Source organism: Hylobates moloch, unplaced genomic scaffold, assembly GCF_009828535.3.
Source record: "Hylobates moloch isolate HMO894 unplaced genomic scaffold, HMol_V3 SCAFFOLD_1, whole genome shotgun sequence".
NCBI lineage: Eukaryota > Metazoa > Chordata > Mammalia > Primates > Hylobatidae > Hylobates > Hylobates moloch.
In genome coordinates this window covers 202,253,480-202,274,058 of record NW_026652276.1, presented here as the reverse complement: position 1 = coordinate 202,274,058, position 20,579 = coordinate 202,253,480, and the positions used below count along the sequence as shown (strand labels likewise).

The window sequence follows — 20,579 nt, the reverse complement described above, 5'->3', positions numbered from 1 at the left end:
GTAGTTTCTTTGGCTGTGCAGAAGCTCTTTAGTTTAATCAGATCCCATTTGTGTATTTTGGCTTTTGGTGTTTTATTCATGAAGTCTTTGCCCATGTCTATGTCCTGAATGGTATTGCATAGGTTTTCTTCTAGGGTTTTTATGGTTTTAGGTCTTACATTTAAGTCTTTAATCTTGAGTTAGTTTTTGTATAAGGTGTAAGGAAGGAGTGCAGTTTCAGTTTTCTGCATATAGCTAGCCAGTTTTCCTAACACCATTTATGAAATAGGGAATCCTTTCCCCATGGCTTTTTTTTTGTCAGGTTTGTCAAAGATCAGATGGTTGTGGATGTGTGGTGTTATTTCTGAGGCCTCTGTTCTGTTCCATTGGTCTATATAACTGATAAAACGTCTTTAAATCAAAGAATATGAATAATTCTTTTGCAACTCCTATTGCCTACCACAGGGCTGAATGCATAGTAGGCATTCAATAATGGTTGAGTTGTGATTGTTTTAACAGACAAGGAATCTCTTACAAGAATAGTGGAGGCCGGGCGCGGTGGCTCACGCTTGTAATCCCAGCACTTTGGGAGGCCGAGGCGGGCGGATCACGAGGTCAGGAGATCGAGACCATGGTGAAACCCCGTCTCTACTAAAAATACAAAAAATTAGCCGGGCGTGGTGGCGGGCGCCTGTAGTCCCAGCTACTCAGAGAGGCTGAGGCAGGAGAATGGCGTGAACCCGGGAGGCGGAGCTTGCAGTGAGCCAAGATTGAGCCACTGCACTCCAGCCTGGGTGACAGAGCGAGACTGCGTCTCAAAAAAAAAAAAAAGAATAGTGGAATCAATGAAGCATTAAGTTGAGAGATGTCAGCATTGACATAATCTACTAATTTACCACTTCTCAACTGGAAATTGTCATGACCTCTACCGACTACATTACATTAGTATGTGCCATGTGATTTACACAAGTTCCAAGGGGACCACCAGATGGCTATGTCGAGAGTATTCACAGTTTCGGTTTCTGCTAGTGTTAAAATCAGTAAATAAACTGAGACTCTTAAATCTTTCTGACTAACCTGTAGCCATGCCATGTGCTCCTTCCAGGTAAGTTTGTTGAGCTAGTCTAATAACTCAAACTCTTACTGGAGTTTTCCCCAGAGAATGCTTTTTATTTGAGTAGGCGAGTGCTCCGAGCCCGGGAGATTTACGAGGGTTCAGAGACATAAACACAAACTGCATAATAGGTGTGAGGTGTGTTCCAACTGCAGCCCTCTCACCTTCTGTTAATGATTATGGGAAGGGAGTCATCAATACAAAAACAGCCGACTTGAGGGCTCTCAAGTTTGCAATCTGAAGAAGTCTTCTGGTGCCAGACCAACTTTTGGGGTTGTCACATGGCTTAGTGAAGCAGCTTCCAAAATGGACTGAAAACCACAATTTTGATATACTGGGCTAGATGCCAGAACGGAGTCGGAGTCCAGCCGGCTGGGTAAAAGATTCCAGTTGCTACTTTAGCACTAGTCTATTGTCTGAAATCCCCAGGGCACACTCATGAAACCAGCACCAGACAAACACAGTGGAGCCACTTTTTAATGCTGTTTTGGGGAGAGAACTAATATTTGCCTTATAGGTTAACTGAGTTATGGCAGGCTTTGGCTGGAAGGAGTTTTCCTTCAGGAACTGATTTGGCCCTCAGCATATCTTAATCTTATGGTAATTGTTGGCAGTCCGGGCTGGGGTTCAGTGCTGGAATCTTACCCTTCATATTCCACTCCCCTCCTTGCCCCAGGGGTTCTGATGAATAACGCATGTACAGAGAGAACTGAACCAGTTTGGGCAAAGTATCAGGTTTATTAAGTATAAAGCTTCCTAGTATTGTTTTACTATGCAAAGTGAAATTTCCTATTTCTTCCCCTTGAAATGAAGACTGCAGGCTGACGAAGCAAGGTTGATCTGATATATCTACCCAGTATTAGGCTCAAAAGTTGGGCCAGAGAGAAGAAACTAGGAAGAGGCAACAGGCAGTGGAGAGGAGAGCTCACTATAATTGAGGACACTGAGATCTATGAAGAGGAAAAGTGGAACCATCCTTTGAGTCACCCACTCATGATGGGGAGCAACTGACTGGCCACTCTTTTTCCACAGGGAAGGAGCAACAAATGAGGTGGGAAATAGAGGAGCATATTCTTCACCATAGAAGGAAGAAATGAGAGTACAGAAATGTCACAGGAAATCTTCACTTTCTTGGGCAGAGAGGACAAGTTACTCAGTTCTGTTACCTACTGTAAAATGTAGTATTGTAAGCCCTCAAAATAGGCAGGCAGATTAAGAGCCATTGCAGAAGCTATAGACAAGATAACTATATTGCAAATCCTCTGGATTGTATTCTGAGAAAAGACAAGCTATGCAGTGATAAGTAGTGGCAGTGTAAGAGGAGTGGTTAGCATAGGACCTATTAATGCCCATGGAAGCCCTATCTGTGTCTGTACTTGGAAGCCATATTGAGACAGAGCAGAGTTCTTATTGTCATTCACCCTCAGCTGTACAGGTTAACCCAATGGACCAGAGAGGATGACCAAAAATTATAGTGTTTCTAAATAATGTCCGCCTCTACCTTTTCAACCTTAGAACACATTATTTGGGTTGTTTTTCTGTTTGTGGTTTCCTTTGGCAACATTAAAATTAATTCATGATTCCTCACACATTGTCATCTCAGGCAAGTGAGGCAAGTGGCCCAGAATCATATCAGGTGGCCCAATCAACATGAGGTTGGAAAATTGGATGGGATTTAAGTCACAAAATAGATCACCAGCAGGTGGCCTAAAATCAATACGTTGTATTTGAGAACTATAATACTACTGTATGTAGATGCTCATAAAAATACTGAAGAAGTATTTTGATTCATATAATATTCACAATTATTTGTGGATAGATTTGCATAGATTTTCACGCTTGACAGAACAGGTTATGACTGCTTGTGGTGGCATAGAAAGAAATATGCTGCATTTTTTCAGAATAATTTAAGTGATTTGATAACACTTACCATGGAGGGTTATGTTTGGTAATTGCTTGCTTTAAGGTGTGTCTTACTTATGAACAAAAGAAAGGAGTCGAAAGTCATAAATATATTTAACAGCTGGAGAAAACGGAAGAACCACCTAGAAAGATTAAGCTCAACCAGGATTGTTTCCCTTAGTTTTATGCAGTATCCTGCAGTGAATCTTGAAATTTTTTTGAGGCTCCTTTCCTTATATTAATATTTAAACGGTAGTATTCAGTAGGCTAATCAAACTTTGCAAATCAGCTTAAATAAAATATCCTCTCACTACATTCGTAACAGTACCATAGATTTTTAAAAATCACATACATGAAATAAACAATTCTGTAGGTCTTGCAACGAAAAACAAGTTTCTCACTTCCCTACCACTTTCTCCTCCCCGGGAATAACAACTTGCAGCCCTTTGACCTGATTCTTTTGATATTTTTCTTCAATTTGTTAAATATTATTACTGATGCCATTGCTTCTTAATTTTTAAAATTTTAGGCATTATCTGTGATCTTCACCCCCATCCCTGCACATGTGTACTTTCTTATCCTTTCCATTTTGAATATAGATATCTTGAAATTGTGGTTAGATCACCAGTGAGCTTATATATTATCATGACATGCAATGTTATTTTTGCTAAGCTATATGGTAAACAGTGAGTATTTCCCTTTTCCTCACTTGCGTTTTTCCCCCACTTAGTTTTCTTTTATTAAATTTTATTATAAATTGACAAATTATGATTATATAAATTTATGGTACAAAGCAATGTGATGTATACAGTGTGGAATGATTAAATCAAGCTAATTAACCTTCCATTACATCAAATATTTACCTTTTTTGTGATAAGAACATTTAAAATTTACTCTCTTAGCAATTTTGAAAAATGTATTATTATTAACTATAGTCACCATGATGTGCAAACAATTTAAAAAAAATATTCTTCCTGTCTAACTAAATCTTTCTACTCTGATCAACATCTTCCTATTCCTCCTCCATCCTCAGCCTCCGGTAACTCACCACTCTGTGAGTTCCCATTTGCTTAGCTTTCTATAAGCTTGCCATGAATCAAACTCTGAACCTCACCAGTTTTCTAAACCTCCTCTGATGAATGAGAAGTGCTATCAAGTCCATGTTTTTGGCACAGTGTCTTGCAACATCCCCTGACCTGTTCCAATCTGGAATGGTTGCTTTTATACCTGGTGCCCCACTGTCCAGGGATCCTCTTCTCCTTCATCCCAGGGATTATATTTTCCTTGTTTCTAAATAGAGACCTCATTTTTCTGAATCTTGTATATTTCTCATTTCTGGTTTACTGTCCTGTTCCAGTGGGGCACATACTACTGTAGCTTCTTGATAAAAAGTATATGTAAAGTAAATTTTTATCAGAATTTACCTGTTTTACAATAGCGTAATCCTACCCTGATAGTTTGGTTAGGTATCAAATTGTAGGTTGGATATAATTTTCATTCAGACAGTTAAAGACATTTCCCCATTGTTTCCTAGCTTCCATGGTTACTACTGAAACATTCCAGACCCTTTTTTCCTCTGGTTATCTTTTAGGATCTTTTCTTTCTCTGTAATGTTTGGCAACTTCATGGTAATGTAACTACATGTGGGTATATTTTCATCAATTGGTCTAGACACTCAGTAGCCTATCTCAATATAGGAACCCATGTTTTTGCTTGTAGAAAAGCATTTTCAAATTATTTTTATTGATTTCCTTTCTTCCATTTTTTTTCTCCTGAATTTTCTATTTTCTGAACATTGGATCAACTTTCTGATTCTTTAAGTTTTGTGACTGTTTTGTTCTATTTTCTTTTGTATGTTTTTCTCTAATTTATATGTGATTTTCTCAATTACATCTTTATAGATTTCTATTTTTTCCTTTTGCTAGTATACACGTGTATGTGTGGACCTGTATATGTGTGTGCAGGTGCTTGTGTATGTGTATGACTTCTAAGAGCTCTTTGTATGTTTCTTTGCATGCTTTTAAAAATGAAATAACTAGTTTTAATTTTGAGTGTGCTATGTTCTGTTATCATTTTATATTATTTATTGGTTTCCTATTTCTCCTTTAAAAAATTCTCACATTTTGAGTGGTTTAAACAGCACACATGTACCATCTTACAGTTTGGAGGGTCAGAAATCTACAGTGGATCAGCACTACTGGGTCCCTTCTAGAGACTGTAGAGAAGAATTGGTTTCCCTGCCTTTTCCAGCTTCTAGAGGCTACCTCTTTTCCTTGGCTTGTGGTTCCTTCCTCACATCAATCTGACCTTTGCTTCTGTTGTGACATCTCCTGTTCCTCTGCTCCTATTGTTATATCTTCTTCTCTGACTGTGATCCTTCTGCCTCCCTCTTCTAAGGACCTTGTGATTACATTGGGACCCCATGAATAATCCAGGAAAATCTTCTCAAGAGCCTTAACTTAATCACGGCTGCAAAGTTCCTTTTGCCATGTAACATATTCATAGGTTCCAGGGACTAGGACATTATAGTGGGTTGAGTGGTGCCCCCGAAATAGACATATATCTATGCTCTTTTTTTTTTTTTTTTTGAGATGGAGTACTCCCTCTTGTCCCCCAGGCTGCAGTGCAATGGCACAATCTCAGCTCACTGCAACCTCTGCCTCCTGGGTTCAAGCAGTTCTCCCGCCTCAGCCTCCTGAGTAGCTAGCACACACCACCACACCTGGCTAATTTTTTTTTTTTTTTTAGTAGAGATGGGGTTTCACCATGCAAGGTGGGCAGATCACCTGAGGTCAGGATATCTATGTCTTAATACCCAAAACCTGTGAATGTGATCTTGTTTGGAAAAAGAATATTTTCAGATGTAATTAAGAATGTTAACAAGAGATTATCCTGGATTATCTGGGTGGGCCCTAAATCCTGTAACAAGGGTCCTTATGAGAGAAGGAAGAAGAGACACAGACACAGAGAAGGAGGAGAAGACCGTGTGAAGACCAAGGTAGACACTGGAGGTGATGCCATAAGGAATGCTTGGAACAAGCAGAAGCTAGAGTAGGTGAGAAAGGATTTGCCTCTAGAGCATCCAGAGGGAGTGTAGCCCTCCCAATATCTTGATTTTGGACTTCTGGCCTCCAGAACAGTAAGACAATAAATTTCTGTTGTTTTGAGCCACCCCACTTGTGATACTTTGCTATGGCAGCCTGAGGAAACCAATACAGATGTGGGCATATTAGAGGAGGGGACACTATTCTAATGCAATGTATCAATGACATTTTCTGAAATTTTCCTCCTGCTGCTTGTTCCAAGTTATTTCATTGTTTTTCTTTGTCTCTGTCATTTTAGAAACTTGCGTCAGATGTCCAGTAATCCTTGGTTGTTGCTCATGATTATGAAAGAGTACTTAAAAGCCAATTAAATGCTCAGACCATGTGGGTGGGACTTATTGACTTTGGGTTTTAATTTAGGATGATTTTGACGGGTGATATTATTGGCAAATCTTCAGTGTCAGTATATTTATGTCTTGTCTCTTAGGTTGGTCAGTTTCTCCAGAGAAGGATATTTTAGCCTTCTATTTTGATGATATTGGCTAATGTTCTTCGGTTTAGTAGAAGAGAGCTTAAGAAGTCCCAGCAATCACTGTCTAAATTTTTTTTAAAGATTGATATCTGAATTCTCACTTTTCTTGGTGTCCTTCAGTCCAAATACCCTGTATCTTACATTCTTCAAAGAGTGGGGCCACCATCTTCTGCTGGGGTCTCGTGGACACTTGTTAAGCTCCTTTTAGTGAGGGAAGCAATCTGAGGGTCTAACTGCTTCCTAAACGTTCAGCCAGTCCTTTTACTTTTAGCCTTACTTTCATTTCAACTTACAGGGCTTGCAGTGGTCCCAATTTCTAAGACTTTCAGAAATATTATGGTGTTGAACAGGTGGCTTCTTGACCTTCCACAAATGGCTTAGGATTCTACTTACTTGAGTCCGATAATTCAGTTATTACTCAGTTATCTGCTTTACAGTTTTCAAAGCTATATTGCTGTGTTTCCTGTATTGTTCTTTGTCTTTTAGACATATGTTCTTTAAACATTAATTTACTATTGTTACTGTGGACTTTTGGAAAAGAGCAAAAGTAAACATTCATGTTTAAACCACCACCTTTAACCAGAAATTCCATAAAAAAGACATATTTCTTAGACTTGTCATTGTTACTGATTAGGTCCATTCAATGTCAGGACTTTTGGGGTTGTATTTTAATTATTTATTAAATGTTTCCACTTTTATTTTCCTACAGAATCTGATCTTTAAAATATCTTGATTATTCTTTCGAAACTTTTAACCATCTTAATATATATTCATTGTAGAGAGATTAGAATATTCTAATAAACAAAAAGAAAAATCATTTGTAATCCCAGGACCAGAGATAGTTTCTGTTGACACTTTAATGTGTTCTGTTGATTTTTGTCCTCAATTTTGTACATTTTATACAAAAGTATCATATTGTACATATTGCTTTATAATCTGTTTTTTCATTTGATATTTCAAAACAACATATTGTTTTTGATTGTGAGGATTTTATTCAGTTTTGTGGATTCATGAGTAGATGGGCACAATACTTTGGAAATCCTTGATCCTGACTCTTTGAACTGAGCCACGCTTGTAAGTCTCCTGTCATCTCTCAGTGCATCTATTAGAGGTTTTAGAGGCCTCAGCAAGAATCCATCACATAAAATTATTATTTTGTTGTTTGATCATACTCATTTCTGTGGCAGTTTTTTTTAAAGTCTTGCGAGCATACTGTTTCCCTTGTTGAATGTCCTTAGAACGCCACCTAGTCTGGCCAGGGAGTGTTTATCCACAGTGTGCAATTTTATACTTTCCCACAATTACATTGCAGTAATTTGCTCTGACACCATCTAAGCAGGTTGACTATACAGCAATGTCAGCCATCTTCCCTCCAGATAGTCTACTAGCTTGAAACCAGGAATACAGGAAGATAAGAACAATGGACAAGAAATCCACGCATAGTAAGTTTGTAGTGCTGGGAAACAGCTGATCTTGTCAGGATCACTGCCTAAGGGCCATGGCCAGTTAAGACTTGATGTCAGCTATTGAAATATTTGCCCAGCCTACAGCAGTTGCTCTTTGGTATTGATGTTCAGTCACAGTAATTCTAGTAGTTGCATGCACTGTCTGGTACATTATGAGGCCAATCATATTTGATCTGGTAGTTCCATGTTTCAAATCATGATTATTGAAAATAGCTTCTGTTTTAAATGTGTACTGGCAATTGATAAAATCAGAAATGAATTTTCAGGTGTTAATTTAGCTTTCCAGACTAATCATCTTTAGTGTAAAGCAATTAGGAAAGTATCTTTGAGAGAAAGTTGAATCATGACCAAGTAATGAAAATACAGTACTCACTGAAATAGTTTGATAACTTAAACTGGGAAGATTTGAATCAGAATTTAGGACAACTTTTATTACTAAGAAATGTGAGAAATACAGTAAGAAAATGAGTTACAGTGGTTAGGTTTATTTCTGAAGCAAAAAAATTCATGATTCTGATGACTAAACTAAGAAAGGCATTAGTTCTTTTCAAAAGGCAGTTTCAAAAGTACGACTAATCAGATTAGTTTGTATGAAATATGACATTTATTTTCCTTTTGTGACTACCATTATCCTGTCCCTGATTAACAGCATCTTTGTATCCTGTTGACAATGCAGTCACTTCTTGGCTGTAAAGCCAGGCACACATCTGGATAATTAAACATTTTAGTGACCCTTCGCTGCCCATTTGTGGCAACCTCCAAAATCTACTTGCAGAACTTGTGGTTAAATTCTAGACCAGTCTTGCTGACTGATCATCATGACACCAAATGACATCTGCCACCATTTCTTTAGGGTTTCTGAACCTCCTCTTTCTTTCTCCTTTTTTTTTTTTTTTTTGAGACAGAGTCTTGCTCTGTCGCCCAGGCTGGAGTGCAGTGGCGCGATCTCGGCTCACTGTAAGCTCCGCCTCCCGGGTTCACACCATTCTCCTGCCTCAGCCTCTCCGAGTAGCTGGGACTACAGGCGCCCGCCACCACGCCTGGCTCATTTTTTTGTATTTTTAGTAGAGACGGGGTTTCACCATGGTCTCGATCTCCTGACCTCGTGATCCGCCCGCCTCAGCCTCCCAAAGTGCTGGGATTACAAGCGTGAGCCACCGCGCCTGGCCTCTTTCTCCTTTTAATTTTTATTGCTGTCATTTCTTCCCTTTCTTTATTCTTCTCATGTTCTTTCACTATCTCCTTTGTCTTCTATTTTGGAACCATAAGAATGGTGCTTTAAGCTTTTGAATCTTGTTCCCCACAAGAGTTTAGCCAGCAGGCGTTTTATGACAACATAAACACGGCAAAGTGGAGCAGATTCTGTTTAGGTAACGGTTATGCTTTTGCTTTTTATTTGCATGCTAGAGACAAAGGATAGAATTTTTGTAGTTTATCCTCAAGTCACTGAACTGCCTTCTGTCTATGGAGGCCAAAGACAATGAGCATATCTAGTCAAATTTAGAAAATCCTTTAGAAGATAGAATGCCACCACTGCATTCTTTAATCTTCCTGGTTTTTCCCTGTGTTTTTCAGCAAAATATTCTTCCCACACAACTGTAATCTCAGCACATTGGGAGGCCAATGTGGGAGGATCACTTGAGTTCAGGGGTGCGAGACCTGCCTGGGCAAAATGACAAAACCCCATCTTTACAAAAAATACAAAAATTAGCTGGGCATGGTGGCACACACCTGCAGCCCAGCTCCTCAGGATGCTGGGGTGGGGGGATCGCTTGAGTCCAGGAGGTCAAGGCTGCAGTGAGCCGTGATTGTACTACTGCGATCCAGCCTGGGGTCTCGTGAGTCTTTTGAGATCCCATCTCAAAACATTAAACTAAAAATCAATAAAAAAGAAAAGGAAGAGAAAAATATTCTTCTATAGCATGAGATAGTTGGCATCTCAGCCAGATTGCATTGAAAGAGTGTTCAGATTCTCTGACCAATAAAGGATGAATATAAACCTTTCATTTCTATCAACTTTTAAGCAGGTAACTGTCTCCATTTTAACAATTGCTTCTCTTCCTTGGCAACCATCTAGGTGGTCTGCATTTAGATGCAGTGGACTTCTGCTTGAAAGTGCAGTGCTATAAAGGAAAATGTTTTGCTGCTTTGTGCCGTGGTGGAAACCAGGAAATGGCCAGATGGAGGCTCAAGAAATGTGTTTATTAGGTCTTCTGACTATGCTGTATTGATCAAATGCAAAACAGTGGGTGATGGGAGTAGTCCAATCAGGTCATCTCTGAAGTTTCTGCTTTCCCAAGTAAATAGTTCAAATTCCTCTAGCAATTCCTCAGAGAAGCTATATGCCAAATCCATTGCTCAACTGTAAGTGATTTTAAAGTTCAGTCTTTAGAGGTGAACTTGGCACAGGATAGCGCTTGGTCACAGTGACCCTTAGGCAGTCAATGTCCCTCTGCTTCTCAGGCTCCCCTTTCCCCCCACAGGAATCTTTTTCCTAAAAGGGTTCCCTTCAAAATTACACCCCATTCCCCTTATTTACTCAGTGCATGGAATTTAGCCAGCTATTGGTAGAAAAACAATGTGATTAAATTCACTCATATTGTAAATGTCTAATAGCCCCAACCCTCCCAAAGATATTAGCATCTTAAGAGAGCCTGGAGGTTAATTTAAGTGATTTCACTAATTGAAAGGATTTCAAACAGTAGAATGCAGTAAAATAAAGAATTTTGGACACAGTAGGGAGTCATCTGGTAACAAAGCAAGAAAGCTTTTCATTTGTTCTGAATACCAGACACAGCTTTGTACAAAAGTATGAGTATCAATCTTATGCTTTGCAGTCCTCTTTATACTTCCCAGATTCATATTTCAAAATCACATATAATGCTACTTGCAAAATTAAATTGCTGAAGAATATATCTATTATCTTGGTTTAGGAAAAAATATGCAGAGAAATCTTTTAGCTACTGCACTGTTGCAAAAAAATTATAGAATTGGTGAGTGTAAAAGACACAAGTACCTATTTGAAACTCACTAGAAACAGATGTCTTCCTACCTCTACTTTTCAGTGAAAATGTGATCTCTCTACCCATAGCACTTCCAGTTCCATAATTAAATTCAGTTTCATTGTTAATGTACTGTTGACATTAACTTGTATCTCATATACACAAGACCGGGAATACACACATGCTAACTTGAAACAGCTGTTTGCAAAATTATTACAATATGGCATACTTCTTTTAACCATTATGTCTTCTATTTAAACATGATTTGCATCTGTAAGCACTTATGATATACAAAATTAAGGGAAGATTTATAACATAAAAATGAATTTTGATGTTGCATTAATATTGCATTTGGTGACAGTATGGTAGAAAAAGAAAGCAAGTAGAAATATTTCTATGGATCAGAAGCCATGCCCATTGGTCTATATGCTGGAAGGGCAGGGCCTGCATGAATATCTTCCCATACACTTTAGGCTCCGATAACTCACATCTCTAAATGGGGCAATCAGTATAGCTTTTTTCCTGGCTCCTCAATTTTTGGTGTCAAAATAGCAGACTCTTCCAGATAAGTTATGTGATACTCTCTGCTTCTTTTAATAGTCTCATTTCTGGCTAGCCGATACCTGAAATTCCACAACTAGAAATGTCTTACTTTGTCCTCTCTTAAAACTTCAGTTCCCTTAAGAGGGCTTGAGATACGGTTCATGTAGACATGGGCATAACTTCATCAAATCCTTTCCAGTTTTGCTAGGGGCAGGGTGGAAAGAACATCTGCTTCTTCTGAGATGAGCGAGGTATAGGGGTACGGCAAAGAGCAGGCATGAAGCACCATAGCCCTGTGCAAACTGCAAGCCTCAGGGCCCAGCACCGGGTGTCAGCAGCTCCCTGAACTTCTAGCAGCCTCCCCATTGAGTCCAGGAGGACAACTTCCACATGTACCTGACATCTTCCCCAACTACTTCTTTCGTACTCCACCTCAATCCCAACTGTAAATGTACTAAAAACCACTGAATTTTATGCTTAAATGAGTAAACTTCATGGTAGGTAAATTGTATCTCAATAAAACAGTTAAAAATAATATATATAAACAATGAGAACAAACATTTGGTACTTGCTAAACAGCATATCAGGAAGTGATGATATTAATACTATTTCTAACATAGTGCTTTGTCAAAGCCTTTTAGATAACTTCTATTTCGAGCACAATTTTTAACTCCAGAAAATGCTAGAGTTTGTTAGTGCATTTGTTTGTGTTTTTTTTTTTTTAATAAAAATTCATGAGTGTCTTTCCTGTGCCAGGTAATTTGTTTCTAAACTGAGAGTGCAAAGATTAAAACATAATAATGCTAAGTGAAGGAAAGCAGACAAAAGGACCACATATCGTGTGATCTTATTTATATGAAACATCCAAGGTAGGCAAATCCATAGAAACAAAAAGCGGATTGGTGGTCACTGAAGTCTGAGGAGTGGAGGCGGGGAAAGTTGAAGAGTGACTGCTATGTTTCTTTTTGGGATGATAAAAAAAGTTCTAAAGTTAGATTATCTTGATGACTGCAGAACTGTAAATATACTAAAAACCACTTAATTTTACATTTTAAATGAGTGAACTTCATGTAGGTAAATTTTATCTCAATAAAACAGTTAAAAATTTTGCATATCCACAATCAAACAAACAACTCAGTCCCTTCTGCATGGAGTTTACATTCTAGGGAGGACAAACTTAAACAGACAAAGAGAAAAATGGCTGGGTTAGGGGTAAACAGAGAATGCTAAAGGAATGCAAAGAAAGAATACTTTGATCAGTATATGAGGAATCAGAGAAAGATTCCTAGAGTAGATGGCATCTGAGCTAAGAAGTAGTGAACAGAGAAAAGAATGCGAGAGAACAATGTTTGCTGAGCCCCTGCTCTACATTAGAGATCAGATAGTAGAAAGATGAATGGCTCAAGGTAATCAAATAGATGATTTTGGTAATTATACTGTGAAAATGCAATAATGGAGGCAGACACAGAAACCATCTAAGTCAAAAAGGGGAAACGAAAAGCAGTGGAGGCCAACTAGAAATTCGATTTGGAGGAAGGAAGTTATGAGCTGTAGAACTGTGATCGTGCTGGGTGTCCTCCACCCAGCAGAACCTCTGCCGCAGCTTACAGGACTTAGTTATGCTACCGCATAACTAAGGGTTATGACTTACCCCTCAGCCATACTGAGGGTCATACTGAGTCATACTGAGGGATATGACTTACCTCTCAGCCACCCATCCGAGCATTTGCCAGTGAGAAGGCCCTATGAGATCAGAGGGCAGAGGCACGGCATGTGGCTGGAGTCCCTACTGAGAGTGACTCCCATAAGTGAACTTTACTGATCCATTTACTTTCACCAGGGCACAGAGTTGCCCTGCTCTCTTTCTTTCCCCGAGTTCTCTATAGTTTTAAAGTTTAAACTATAGTTTATAGTTCTCTCTAGTTTTGGAGCCCTCATGGCTCCACAGTCCAACATTTCCTAGTATCTTCTTATTTTGGTGATTTCTGGCAGTTGGGTCACTTGTCACCTCTTAAGAAAAGCATCTAGCAGACGTCTCCCCTAACACGTTCCTCCCTGCTCCGTCACTGCTTGGCGGAGGCCTCGAAGCGCATTCCCCACATGTTCAGACGAGCACCTGGCAAAGGCATCCAGAGATATAGAACCTGTTATACTAAAGGTTTTACATACTGCTATAAATAAAAAATAAGAGGAATGTTCTAAAGGAACTAATTCGATGAATATAAGATTATTTGATACTGCTCCATTATCTATTTCATTGTGTATGTGTGTGTGTGCATACATTTTATCTATACACACACACACATACACGTATTTATACAGTATGGATGAGTTTTTATTTGAAAATAATCCAGAATTCCTGTTTTCAAGTCTTTTATTTGACACACACTCTGCCCAGACACAAACAAGGGAAGGTTTGGCTTTGACCCAACAGTTTTGACTTTCTTGTCTGCAGAGGCAGCATAACAAGTCCATGATCAGTGGTGAAGGGGAGGCATTTATTTTCACTGTATTTGATAACAGTTTACTAAAGATGACTGCCCAGGGATGCTTCCATTGGAAGAGAAACCGACTTCAAGAAGCTCAGTACTTCAAAGACTTATGATGACCCCAGGAAAGAGAAAAACACCATGTAAGCCAATCACCCACTTTGTGATTGTCCATTCTTCTGGGAAATAAGAACCTGAGATGCAATGGCTGTATCAGCCTCATCTCAGAATTCATAAATAATTCATGGAAGGTATCAATTTATTTATAGGATAGGTGGCCAAGAGAGACTTCCGGCTGTTTACCAATAGCATGGCTCTGGAAACTCCATCCTATTGAAATAATTCCTGTTCTTGGCAGGAGTAACTTGAGCTAAGGGTGTATCCACACCCTTTTAAAAACATGCCATTGATTTTGCATAACTAATATGAATATTGACATGGGTCTTCTATAGAGGCAAGTGTGAACAGAGATCAGGTTTTCCCCACTGGGTATGCACATGTGGTGGAAACTGATGGACCCAAATTTGTGCCATTTGATGACTAAACTCATTCTGGGCTACAAAGACATTGTTTCAGTTTTATCTCATAATATTTTTAATTCAAACCAAATTTTATCTTATAAGTAGAAGAAGTAGTTGCAAATAATTCCATGCCCTGCCAATGACATAGGCACTGATTTTTAACAAAAGGCTCATAAACTCTTTTTATGATACTGTAAAACTGGAGAGCCCATGCCCAGTAAAACATAAGCTTCATGTTACATGTAATTAAGGCAAGAAGGAGAACATAAAAATGTAAGCTTTAAAATGTATCTTGTATTACATATTAAATGCACACAGAAAAATACTGCATGAGTTCCATTTCAAAGGCAAAGGTAAGGACAAGCAGGAATGATCACAGCAGATGAGTGAGCCCTTCAGTGAAAAAAATCAATTTAGTAAAAAATGGGTTTCTATTTCAAGTTCTTGAGGATACACTATATTGATGATTAGAGCACATTTTCTATTTTTCCTGATTTTAACTCAGAAAATATCATTAGAGTCACATTCACTTGCTATTTGGTCAATCTAGGTTATACTTTTTGGTCCACTAAAGACTTAAAATTATTATTTGCTTTTTCTTTGGAAATTGGACCCTCCAATGTGATTTACACTAAAAAGAGGTTGAAGAGATGTCCAGGAGCTGTCAAAGGTAGCTAGAAGGTGCTCATATGTGTCCATCCCCAAACCCAATGAAGAAGAGCTTCTCCTGGTGTGAAGGCCTATGCTGTAGCTTCCTTTCAATCCTGCACAGACTATGATGTACCTCATGGACTATCCTTGGCTGCACTGCATTCAGTGTTGGTATTTTGCACTCTTATTTCCATGCATTTATTGAAAAGGGACACGAGAATTCTGAACCCCAGATATCCAGCTATTAACGTAAAAAATATCTACTGGAAACCAAACAACCTCTTATATCTAAATGGAGATTAGTGGATACATGGTTATATTACAAGTTACAACATACATTTGTTTCATTTTAGTGTCCTTAAATTTTTTTCTAACATTCAAATTTATGATTTAATTTTAAAAGCATATCAATTATAGACCAAATAAAAATTTGAGACCGGAAAGAAAATGAAAATGTTTACCTGGATGGCGTACACTTAGGTTTCAATCTGCATATTTTGGACAGGTTTTATTATAAAAAAGAAAGTGGAGATACAGTTGAACAAAATATATAAATAAATCGCATATCATCATCATTAAACTGTGTAGCATAGCCCTAAAAGCTACATCAAATAGCTGCATTTACCAGCCAACCATAAGTCACTACAGAGTTGAGAATCAATTGAATACATTTTGTATTTATGAAACCATATTACTTCTGAATTCTTATGTACCAATAATCAATTGTAAATATTTTGCTTTTAAAACATATCTAAACATTTTAACGGATTTCGTAGGAATTACTCTTTCATATTATAAAAAGTATATTTTTTATTTTATATGATAAAATGAATCATGGGATGCTACACATAAATCACCTTAAGAAGACACTTTGGTTAGAGATATTAAATGTCTACTCATAACCTAATCTACAATGGAATATTTTTCCCAGATATATTACAAAAAGGGCTAGAAAAAAAGTCTTTGAAAAAATTTTAAAAAGTCCTCTGCAGAGAATGCTACAGACTTGGGAGAAAATACCACGCAACATAAATCAAATCCAAAACCTAAGCTACCTAAATAGTATTACACTGTAGGAATCCTTTTATAGTGTTTTCTCTAAAAGTGACGGTTTTTATTTTTCCCCTACTATTAGTTGGTTTTAAGTAATTATTTTTATTTGCCTTTCAAATAGACTTACACAATTTAAATACTCTTGATAAATTTTCACTGTAATATTTGATTATGTATCTAGTGTGTTAAAGCATAGTGATCTGACATTTAATAGGGCCATAAAACAGATTCTTTACATTTCAGCAAGCGTAAAGAAAACAAATGGAATACCATTTTAGGAGGACTGCATGGTCTATATGAATTAGAAAAAAATGAGTTCTACATCCTCCTACATCAAGTGAATGAATCATAAAAGAACTATGGAAGTTGATAATAGCAGTTACTGCAGCAATAAAAACATGATAAAAGGCTTTTTGACAGTATGAAACCTTGGAAGTTGTGCCAAATACAGAATCTTGTTTGTAGGTGTGGCAATATCCTGTTGTTTTTAGTAGGTCTTTGGGGGTTCCCGACAACTTCTGGCTCATCGCCTTAGGCTGAAGTGATCTATTAAAATGCCTTAGTTTCCAAGAGCAATAAAAATCATTTCAACTTTAAGTACACATTAAAAAAAAAACTACAGTAGCATTTGGAGAGTAATTATTCCTTGATCCACTCAAAATGGTGGAATCTGCTATGCTATCATTTTGTGCTTGAACACGTGTTTTTGAAGTTATCAGTTTATATGAGCTTACTCAGTCATTTTTGCTCATTTTAAATACATTAATAGCCACTGGTCTTGGTGAATTTGGGGGATTTTTATAAGATAAAAATTCAGATAAATTTTAGATAAAGACGATTGTTTCAGCATTTACTCACATGGAGGAGCCCTTAGGAAAATACTTAATAAGATCCTAACCCTGATTAACTATCTAGGCTCTTAATCTCACCACTATATTAGATACCCCTCCCTGCTCTGCCAAAGCATTATAGCTTTGAAATAACTCCTATTTGGTTACATAATTTTCAGCCATTTCTATATTTCTTCTTGGAATTGTTCAGTGAAAGGAAACTAAAAGGCATTTCAAATGGAGAATAGTATTAGTTTTTTTTTTTTTCTCCATAAGCATCATGGGAAATATTTCTATCTCAAAAATCAGTAATTTCTTCCAACACATTCTTAAGTAGGAACCACTGCTCTGTAGAGAAGACTTCTAGGCACATGGGCAAATAACACAAGGATGATTGAATGACCCAAATGTAAACCCAACCAGCAGGCAAATGTGAGCCCTTCTTTTTCATGTCTGTGCAGGATCTTATCTGCCTACTTGGGTGGTTGGCAAATAGTACACTGTGCCTTTAAACACACACACACGCGAGCACGCACGCCCACCCACAAACAAGATCAACAGTGATGCTTGGAAATGTTTATGCAGTTATTGTTGACTTTTAATGTTATAAATGTTTTCTTTAGTTTAGTTTGGATTGGATTCTAATAAATTCTTACCAAAATAATACATTTCCTGTAACTTTTACACCTAAAAATATGTTAAAATGTCTACTCCCATTTTTTTCCCATTGAAATTAGGAACTTGCTAAATATGTACAAACACATGTGCACATGGATATGTGTACACATACACATACACATACACTTAGGTAAAATAAAATGCAGTTTCAGTTAAGGAGCAATTAAAATGATTCCTAGCATTTAAGTGTCATTATTATTATTTTTAAAAAGCTTGTCACTACAATACATTATCTTCATACATTTTGTTCATTGCACAGTGGGAAGTTCATCTGATCATAAACTTAAAGAATATTAGGCTTAGAAGGAACTATATAGTTAATCCTGTTTAACCATGCTATAATACTTGAATCCACATGATAATATCCCTGCCAAGTGGTCACTATTTGCATAGTTGTACATCTTCAGTAAAAAAGAAAATAAAAGATACTCTACAAACACAGACTATTACTAGTAAGACATTTATTAATGCTATTATTACAATTGTTTCTAAAATCCATTATTATTTCAGCAGTGAAAAGATAAATACCAGAGTAACCTCAGTCAGGTGATAATGGTTAGGTCTAAAGAAAATTATAAGAAATACTGACTGTAATACTGCTATAGAGTATACAGTATGTTAAAACATGATGGAGAGGCTGCAGACATTGGTAACGTTTTATGTCATTAAAAAAATCACTGAAAACTTAAAAATGATGTTTGCATTTAAGTGTATATTAGAAAAGTCTTTTATTTTGAAGTTAATTCTGTATCATTCTTCTAAAAAAATTATCATCTGTAAGATGCAGATTTGTATTGTTTTATATCAAGTGATATTTGCATTTATGCAAATATAATTTAAGACAGTTAAATATAAATTCATGTTTATCTTCATATAAAAATATATATAAAAATAGAGTATTTAAAGGAGGTGGATATTCATACAAAAGAACTGATCAATCAAAATAAGTGTTTTTTTCTTGTATGGTAGTGAAATTGAGGTATTTATACATTTGGTAATTTCAGCCATGTATTGAATTAACCCTCTCAGCTTCCCACCCCACCCAAAAAAGACAAACCTCTAAAATCCATTGTAACTGTGTGATGTTATCTCACAACAAAGCATTTGTATAATAAAGAAATTCACCATTTTGAACCTAAAGAGATAGAAGAGATAGTTCTCACTACTATAATTAGGTATGTATATGTATGCCACAGTTTTAATTAAAATAATAATTTTATGTCTACTCTAAATTTGGATTTGATACAGTTGCTCAGGAAAATCAAAATATAGATACTAGTAACATAATACTATTTGTGGACATATGCAAATGCTTGATGGGAAAACGCACCTATACATTTGAGAATGCATAGTCCTTTGCAAAATATTTACATAAAATATAACTGTAATTTTAAGTTACATAGGGCTGTAATGGCAAACACAAGATTTAAGTAATATCATCAACGAAACATAGTAAAGTAATACATGAGGAAGTACATTTTGTTACTTACTTTAAAATTATGTATTTCATTAATTCAGACTGCAGTTACCTGTCCAAGTGCACAGATAGGCCAAGAGGGAATGTTTATGAAAAACACAAGAAGTGTAAAGTTAAATATATTGGTGTTTTAACTATAAAATATTTCACTTTATATCTCTCTCACAGAATCTCTTCAAATTCCGTTGTGGAACATTCCTGTTCTTTTCCTTTCAGTAATAAAATTTTAAAAGTATAGGAAGAAATGTTTTTCATAAGCATTAGATTCACAAAGCCTAAGCCATCATAAACACCACATTTTCTCCTGGTAAAGAATGCAAGCACAAGCTCTACTTGCCAGTGGAATGTAACTGGTTTTTCTCCTTTTCAATATTGATGTACCTATTGAGATGGTAAGACAAGATGAAAGAGCATTATCCTTTTTTTCACATAATTTAAGTGTCTATATTTCTCTTTATTATCACAATGCCATACCTGGCCCACAGTGGTTCTGGTTAATAATTATGCTTCAAGTAATGTATTTCTAGGTATATCTTTCACTGTGAAATGGATTGGTGTTCAAGGTCACATCTTGAATTCATAAAGCTGTAAGAAGTGTTATCATTATTTAACTGTGTGCGTACTGGTATGCATGCATGTGCTGGTGTGCACAAGTGTGTGTGGTCAACCCCAAATGTGTGCAATGCGCAGTGCTTGGCTCCTAGACCATTGTCCAGGTGAGTAGCTTGTCTCCAGCTCCAGATTCATCTCTCCTGCAGGAAGCCTACATAGTCCTTTTATTTGCACACATCCTGCTGAGAAGGATTTCAGAACAAACCTGATTTATTGGACCTCTGACATGATATGGCGATCGAACATTTGTTACAGTGCCTTGTTGTAGTTTGCTTTGATTGCTGAAATATCTTCCCACGATATGATTTCTTGATCTTTTCATTTTAATAAAGTTATATTCTTTGGATAACTTTGATTTCACTACCTGTAAATGAAGATCAAGAAAACTGTGAGGCAAGATCAAGAATATCCGATCCCTGCATAACTAACTCTCAAACTTGAACATGCATCTCTGCCGTACAGATGTTGCCAAAAGGGCATGAATATGACTTACATAACCAGAAATGGCTGTAACTTATGCTTCAAAAAAGACCAAGGTTAAAATTTAACTTTGTCACTTTTCTTACCTCATTGCAGCTGCCTCCAATGCAACTAAGGAACAGTCTCAGATGATTTATCTGCCAATCTTGTGTGTGTGTTTGTGTGTGTGTGTGTGTGTGTGTGTGTGTGTGTGTGTGTGTGTGTGT

At 37.1% G+C, this 20,579-nt stretch overlaps 1 protein-coding gene across 1 annotated transcript in view; it reads right to left on the bottom strand.

The window, feature by feature from the left end:
* Positions 1–18,250: 18,250 nt before the first annotated feature.
* Positions 18,251–20,579, bottom strand: part of CPED1 (cadherin like and PC-esterase domain containing 1) — a 317,314-nt gene continuing 314,985 nt past the window's right edge. Inside the window, exon 23 of the mRNA XM_032761566.2 lies at positions 18,251–20,257. Within this exon, the coding sequence (XP_032617457.1) occupies positions 20,045–20,257 (213 nt within the window). The 3' untranslated portion in view covers positions 18,251–20,044. The remainder of the gene's footprint in view (positions 20,258–20,579) is intronic.